Source organism: Histomonas meleagridis (genome assembly GCF_020186115.1).
Source record: "Histomonas meleagridis strain 2922-C6/04-10x chromosome Unknown contig_15, whole genome shotgun sequence".
NCBI classification, from domain to species: Eukaryota; Parabasalia; order Tritrichomonadida; family Dientamoebidae; genus Histomonas; species Histomonas meleagridis.
This window is the reverse complement of record NW_027150778.1, coordinates 195,777-203,525: the sequence shown is the minus strand read 5'-3', so window position 1 is coordinate 203,525 and position 7,749 is coordinate 195,777. Positions and strand designations below refer to the sequence as shown.

General features: G+C 32.6%; 5 protein-coding genes across 5 annotated transcripts; 3 read left to right on the top strand and 2 right to left on the bottom strand.

Moving 5' to 3' along the window:
- Window positions 1–203: 203 nt before the first annotated feature.
- On the top strand, window positions 204–1,172 carry GO595_001775 (Rap/ran-GAP family protein; the record flags this gene model as incomplete). Its single annotated transcript, XM_067914610.1, has 1 exon — window positions 204–1,172. One exon carries the CDS (start codon window positions 204–206, stop codon window positions 1,170–1,172), a length of 969 nt encoding a protein of 322 aa, XP_067778024.1.
- Window positions 1,173–1,736: 564 nt separating this feature from the next.
- GO595_001774 (ADP-ribosylation factor 3) lies at window positions 1,737–2,300 on the bottom strand (the record flags this gene model as incomplete). Its single annotated transcript, XM_067914609.1, has 1 exon — window positions 1,737–2,300. The coding sequence occupies one exon, from the start codon at window positions 2,298–2,300 to the stop codon at window positions 1,737–1,739; it is 564 nt and encodes a 187-aa protein (XP_067778023.1).
- A 1,337-nt stretch (window positions 2,301–3,637) lies between these two features.
- Window positions 3,638–4,069, bottom strand: GO595_001773 (ribosomal protein L27e; the record flags this gene model as incomplete). Its single annotated transcript, XM_067914608.1, has 1 exon — window positions 3,638–4,069. One exon carries the CDS (start codon window positions 4,067–4,069, stop codon window positions 3,638–3,640), a length of 432 nt encoding a protein of 143 aa, XP_067778022.1.
- A 190-nt stretch (window positions 4,070–4,259) lies between these two features.
- GO595_001772 (potassium/sodium hyperpolarization-activated cyclic nucleotide-gated channel 1) lies at window positions 4,260–4,949 on the top strand (the record flags this gene model as incomplete). Its single annotated transcript, XM_067914607.1, has 1 exon — window positions 4,260–4,949. The coding sequence occupies one exon, from the start codon at window positions 4,260–4,262 to the stop codon at window positions 4,947–4,949; it is 690 nt and encodes a 229-aa protein (XP_067778021.1).
- Window positions 4,950–5,109: 160 nt separating this feature from the next.
- Window positions 5,110–7,719, top strand: GO595_001771 (serine/threonine protein kinase; the record flags this gene model as incomplete). The annotated part of the gene is made up of 1 exon (XM_067914606.1): window positions 5,110–7,719. The coding sequence occupies one exon, from the start codon at window positions 5,110–5,112 to the stop codon at window positions 7,717–7,719; it is 2,610 nt and encodes an 869-aa protein (XP_067778020.1).
- Window positions 7,720–7,749: the final 30 nt, after the last annotated feature.

Below are 7,749 nucleotides of genomic sequence, written 5' to 3'. Positions count from 1 at the left end.
TTTATGAAGAAAACCTATATGAAACGTCCCTAAGTGATCAAAGTATATTTTTGTTATTACCAAATAATACTCTTTTTACATTCGAATCAGCTCAGAACGACACTTTTTCACTTCACTCGAGAGTTCCCAATTCACTTTTCTCGGCGAACGTTACGATGCTAAAATCTAATCCTAACAAATTTGTATTAAACCGTGAGCCAAAAATGCCACCTCACATCAAGAACACAGAGAATAAAAAGGCACCAAAATTAAACTTTGATAATAAACTTAAGGCTTATTTCCCAGATGTAAATAATGAAGATGAAATATTTGAAGAATTACTCGAAATTGAACCATCGCCAATTGAAGACGTTAAGTTCGAATTTGAAATGTCAACTGAAAACCATTCAATTTATAATGAGAAGACCGTTAACCTAGCCAATTCAATCAAAGCCCTTCAAAAAGTTCCACAGTCGATAGACTTTACATTACTTTTTTATAAGATGGCAGACATCGAAAGTTGTCAAGAAACAGATGAAAGGCTTAAACGGAAATTAATTCCTGTTCTAACACATATTCCACGGGAATGTTTAAAGATAGGAATTGTGTATGTAAAACATGATCAGTTTGATCAACAAGAAATATTATCGAACACGATTGAAGATAGTTCGCCATTATTTAATGACTTTTTATTATCACTTGGCAAATTAGTTAATCTTAGAAAGCATAATGGCTATGATGGTCTTCTTGATACTAAAAATTGTTCGACGGGTACACATTCGATATATTATAAGAACAATCGAATGGAGATAATGTTTCATGTTGCCACCATGATGCCTACGAAAGAAAATGATCCGCAAATAATTATAAAGAAAAGACACATCGGTAACGATAACGTGCAAATTGTTTGGTGCGAAAATCCGTATGGATATGATCCGTCGACAATTTCTTCGCACTTTAATGACGCGCATATCGTAATATATCCCTATGATAAGGAAACGTATAAGGTGAGCGTCTATAAGAAGAACGCCGAATGGTTAATCTTCCCATTGCCAAAGTGCACAATAATGACAGCAGAGCCATTGAGCGCTTTGGTAAGATGTACTGCAATTGTCGCAGATAGAGTGGTGAGAGATAAAATCGAAATGCCACTTCTGACGTATAATAATTTGTATGAGCAAATATTACAATGATTTCAATAAAAAAATGTGTGAAAAAATATTTTTTCGAAAAATTCCGCAATGGTTTAAGCCATGTTCACATGTCTTTTAATGAATTCATTCGTATATTTTTTGGATAGTTTTAACAAAGAAAACATAATATATAATATCTTTAAAATCATTTATATTAAAATATCGTATAACGCGCAAAAATAAAAAATTGTGAATATTTTAAAATAATAATGTTCAGTTTTTAAAAGTCTTTTTTCTTGCTTTCACTCCTCTTTTTTAATGAGCAGTATACCAAATATTATCATTTTCTTATGATTAAATATTGCTTTTTGACTTAATGATTACATCAAAGTTGTTACATGTTTAAAACATCAGAGAATTCCACATTTTTAGATTTAACAATATGGTTATCATTATTACAGAAATATAATTGTCATATTAAAATTTCTATACTACAATAAAAATTGAAAGTATTAGTATAAGAGCATAAACACTGGAAAAAATTATATGCTAAATTAATTTAAAATATGAATAATATAATATTTCTTAAATAAAATTTTAATAAACATATGTTAGAGTTGTGGATTATTGCTCCATTGGTGATACAACATTTTTGGGCTTAATGTGCTGAAGAAGCCAGTCTCTTCCAGGAATTATTCCCTCGCCTGTTTGGGCACTACATTCTTTAATGGTATAATCAATTCCAGAACCATTTACCTTCGTAATTGAGCTAATATCATCGATGTTCAGAGGTGAATCAATGTCTGTTTTGTTCACTAATATTAAAAGTGGAATTCCCAATTGTTTGCATTGAGTAATAACTTCTGCAATTTCTTCTCTTACACAACTCATTCTATTTTTATCAGATCTATCAATAACGAAAACAACACCATCACTTTCATTAATAAAATAAGACCATTGACTACGATAACGACCAAACCCACCACAATCATAAATTCGGAATACAGAAGCCCCTAAGGATTGCTCTTGGAAATCAACTGCTGCTGTTGGGATTGGAATAAATTTTTCTGAACTATCATGAGTCATCATTTGATTTGCAATCGAAGATTTCCCTGATCCATCTAGACCAACAATTGCAATTGTTCTAATAGAATTTGTTTCTGTATCAATTGATACTTGGCATCCCATTTTGTAATAACGATTTCTTAACGTACATCTTTAGCATTTTCTTTCAATTTCCAGTGACAATTTTTATTAGCCAATAAACGTTTTTTTAGGAAATGGAATCATGCACAAAAAATGCAAGTAGTAACAGAAATAATTCAGATCCAAATGAAATCAATGTTATTAAAGAATTAATGGATGAAAGAAAATTAAGGATGGAAGTTGAAAAAGAAAATATTGAACTAAAAAAAATCATTATTAGACAAAAGAAAAAATATGATAATAAATGCCTTAAAATCAGAGAGTTAGAAAATTTTCAACTTGAACTTGCTAAAAATTTGGAAATACCAAATGAAAATAAAGAAAACGTTGAAAATGAAATTCTCAGTAAAATACGATTAATCCAAGAAGAAAAATGTGAAAAATCAGAACTTCACAATAAGAAAAGTTATTTGCAAAAATTAATTCAGATTCAAAAACATCGAATTTCCGAACTTGAAGAAGCTATTAAAGAGTGGGAACAACTTTACAGTGCAGAGGTATCAGAAGTCAAAAGAATAACCAAAGAAAAATCAGAAATGGAAGCAATCATTTTAACTCAAAATCATAGAATCAAAAAATACAAAGATCAAATTGATCAACTGATGGCTGCTACTGGAAGTCATGAATCTCCTCAATCAGATATTCACAAACTTAAAAAACAATATCGCAATGAAAAATCTCAAAATGAATTTTTGAATAAAATCAGTTCCAAATCTGAAAACAATTTCAAAGTCATAAGCAAAGAAATAGAGGATCAACAACGCGCTCTGCAGGATGCTTTGGAAAGTTCAACTTTTGATAACAAAAAATCAAATTACATCATAAATGTACTTAATGAAACGAATCAAATAATTAAAGAAATAATTAAAAGAAATGAATATAAATATTGTAATAATACAAAAGAAATGATTAACAAAAAGAAATCATGTTCAACTAATTCTTATTTAAGTACAAATTCTGATTATGCGAGTCCAGAAAATTGGATGTCGAAAACAAGAGAAATGCTTTCCTTAGAGAGAAGTTTGCAAAGAACAAACGCAAAATTGAACAAATTATCATCAAATTGTGACTATTTAACACAACAAATAATTCACGCGAAAAGCCCTGATGAGGTTAATCTTTCACATCAATTTACAATGTTTTAAACAATAATAAAAATCGGACTATAAAAATTGGTGATGTTATTCTGTAGTGCGATAGAACGATAATTATTATTTCAAAATAAAACCGCTTTATTTCAATTCACACCGATAACTATCGTTCCCCAGCTTCATTAACCAAAAAAACAAATGAATGTGGTATTTAATGAATCATTTTATCTAAAATTTGAGCGGCTTGAACAACCATGGCATCTTACCATTAAGGTACTTTTGACGGAGAACTTTTGTAATAGCTTGGAGCTCAGCCTTCTTTTGTTCAGTGTCTTCCATGGACTTGATAACTTGATCTGGCTTGACCTTGTTCCAGAAGTCCTCATCCTTCATACAATGACGTGTAAGGAGGAGATGGTTGAAGTTAATTGTCTTGACAAAAACTTTAACTTGAGTGCGTTTAACAATTGTCTTTTGTGGCATGTCTTTTGTTATTTTCTTTGGTGACTTATCGATTCCCAAAACAACAGCATGTGGGTATTTACGTGCCTCAGTTGGCTCTGGATAAGCTTGTAAAACAATAGCCTTCTTTCCAGCATGGCGACCATTTAGAAGGATAACAAAACGCCCTGGTTGAAGAAGAGTCTTCTGTGTAGACATCAAAAGGGTGGCCACGACCGTTATTTCCTATCGTACGCATCATGATGAGATGACCGTTAATTTCGTGATCACCCTCAAAATTCAATGTATGCCGTTATGAGAACGTTAATTTTCTATACGTTTGTGATTGAATTCAATTGAAAAGCAATGATTTATTTGGCCGGGCACTTAAAATCTTTCTTTTTTGAAGATGGAAGAAGATGAATCTTCAATTGCCTTACCAAAATATTTCGAGACACTTTCTCCTGAAGATCAAGAAGAATACAAAAAACTCAGAGCTGTCCTTTCATCAAAAGATTGTCGAAATAATAGAGGACAAAGGTTAACAAAATTTTCTGAAATGCTTTCCGCAATACAAAAGTTTTGCATCCGTAACGATCAAAATGATTCGAATCGATGTTTAGTTTGTGGAATTTGTTGGCTCCCAAACGGAATTGCAATTAATACCAGACAATTAAGGAAATTAATAGATAAGTGTAAATCGTCTATTAACGGATCTCTTCAAAGAATTGGTTTTTCTGCTGTTTCAATGAAGGATGATTCTTACAATAAACTTTATGCTGTAATACCTCAATTAAAGAACAATTATAAGGAAACAAGGGAATGGTCGATAAGGCAAGCAACATTTTCTACACCGCAAGCAGAATTACCAGTTTTCAATCCATATCCAACTCCACCAAATTACCCACCACAAGCTCAAACACCACATCCTAATATAACACCTCTTCCAATGAGCAATGATTCATTTGCACAAGATTATCAAAGTGGAGATATACCCCCAGATCCAGATGATTGGAGTGATCCATTTTGTCTACCACCTTCATTTGTGTTTGATGATAATGAGAATCAAGATTTCAACGAAAATGATCAATATTTGTGATTTAATAAACGGTTAAATAATCAATAAACGGTTTTAATACAACCAAATTTGGTGCACCCCGCAATAATTATGTAAATTACTCAAAAAAATGTCAAAAAGTGTAAAAATCAGTTACTTTTTTCAGAGCTTATTCGGTCAAATTTATACCCCAGAATTTCCCATGAGCACAGAACAAAAAGAACCAATAGCACATGGGCAAGATAAACGACACACAAAACCAGTAATTTTGAATACAGATCCTCAGCAGACAAAAAGCGCTCCAAAATTTCAAGGTAATTTTCCTCCATCTCTTGCAAAAAGATTAGCAAGACATGGGGTTGGAGGAAATATGAACCCTGAAGAAAGGAAGTCAATGAATGTTTCTGTTCGTAAAACGTCAATGCCTCCTCCATTAGCCCCAATTCTAACAAACAGAAGAAATACATTAACAGGACAATCTAATTCTGAAACTATAATTGAATCAGAGTCCGACGCAAGTGCTCCTGTATCACAAAAAAACAAAGTTGTTGTAATTGATGAATCTGCATTAATTCCACATAATCATCAAAAAGAAGTTACAAGGCCAAAGCGTTCAAGTAAGCAAAAAAAGGAAAAATCTTCATCACCAATCCCACCAGAAAAAATTGATAAATCAAATACATCAACACTTTCATCTTCTCAAAGATCATTTCCCAAGTGCCCAGAATCAAGAGAAAGTGTTAAGCTCAAAGAGCCTACTTCAAAATGTCTCCAAGAAGCAATATGCAATTGCAAACAAGATGCTACTATTATTGTACCTGAAGGAGAATATAAAGTTTCACTCAACATTTCAAAATCTATTCAATTTGTTGCGGAAGGGAAGGTTATTTTTCGTCCACAAAACACAAATTCTGTAATTACTTCAAATTCTTCATATCTATCATTTGATGGTTTTTCTATTAAGAGGGATGATGAATCTCCCAACGCATTAATTCAGATCGAAGGAGGTGCTACATATTTCAGGAACTGTAAGTTTTCAACTTCCAAAAGTAAAGTTGCCATTCAAATTTACAACGATTCAAACGTTCAAATATCCAATTCAAAAATTAAAGGAATTGAATGCGTTTTATTATTTGCCGATCAAACCGCTACCATCCAATGCAAGAAGACAATATTCATCGGACAAGGGGAAATAGGCGTTTTCCTGAACAATCAATCAGCTGGATTCTTTAATGAATGTTCTTTTAAAGAATCTAGTAAAGCAGCTATTATATCATTTGAACAATCTAAAATTAATGCTCACGCATGTACATTTTCAGCAACTCCAATTGCAATATTTAATTCAGAAGATAGTAATGAAGTAATGTCATGTAACTTTAAGAGTTCTAATCAACCATCATTAATATGTGGATCATCAGCAACAGTCAATATTTCTTCTTCAAAAATTACAAACGGTTTGTTGGATTGTAGAGATTGTTCGAATGTTCATTCTTCTGATAACAGATTTTTGAACTCATCATTATACGTATGGGGATCAACTAAAGTAGAATCCTGTAATGATTCGTTCACTGGAGAAGCTTCTGCAGCAATTTCTGTTTTTGATTATTCGTCTCTCACTCTTAAGCATGGAACAATTTCTGACATTATTGGATGTGGTTTACTTTGCTATGGATCAAGTGAAACCAAACTCGAGTTCACCCAATTTAAGTCGATACGCGATTCATCTGTTTTTTGTCATTCAGGTGCAAACATATTAATTTGTGATTGTGAATTTACCAAAGCTGGCAATACAGCCATTTTTATTAGCACTTCACCGCGCTCACAAATCCTTCGTTGTACCATTAGAGAGAATGCTCTTGCAGGCATTGAGCTTTCCGACACGAACAACTTCATCATCAAGGAGACCGTTATCTCTTCAAACAAAAAGTGCGGCATGATTTTAACGAACTGTTCTGGCACCATAACAAATTGTCAATTCGCCTCCAATTATTTTTCAGGTCTTCATTCTACCAATAGTTCATGTAATATTGACCAATGTAAATTTATCCACAACAAAAAAGGCGGATTATTCTGTTTTAATAATTCCCATTCTAAAGTCAACTCGAGTATCTTTGAATCTAATGAATGGGCAGCAATTTCTGTTGATAAGACCACAATTGCAGATATTGTTTCGACTACATTTAGTAATAATTCACTTGCTATTAATGATGATGGTAAAGTTACATTAACTAAATGTAAAATTTCTGATCATTCATCCACAGCAGTACAAGTTAAAAACACATTTATATGTACTGAATCACGTTTCGAGCGTTGTCATGCAGCTATAGTCTTAACTAATGATAGTAAGATGGATGAAACGAAGTCGATTTTCAACGAGAACGAAGTACACTTTAGTTCCGTTGGTAAAAACGAGTTCCAATGCATTGGCACCGAATTTAATAATGCTAAATCGAATGCTGGCGTTATATTAGGCAAAAATTGCATTGGAACTTTTAGCCATTGTATATTTAATGGTAATTCGACCGCAGCTTTAATTGTACTTGGAAAGGCAAATATATTCGAATCGGAGATAAAGAACTCGGGCGCGGCGGGAATCGTCTTTGAAGAAGGATCCGAATGCGAATTGTTCTCGTCGAAGATAGAAAACAATGGAATGTACGGGCTGCATATATACGGAGGCGATTTGAATATACAAAAAAATGTGATAACGGGACATAAGATGTATGGAATTTATATAAGTAACGTAAGGGTACCCCAAATAGAAAATAATACTTTCAGAAAAAATCAGATTACTGATGTGTGGCGTCAATAAATTTCTTTTCGTATTGTAAATTTCCATTTT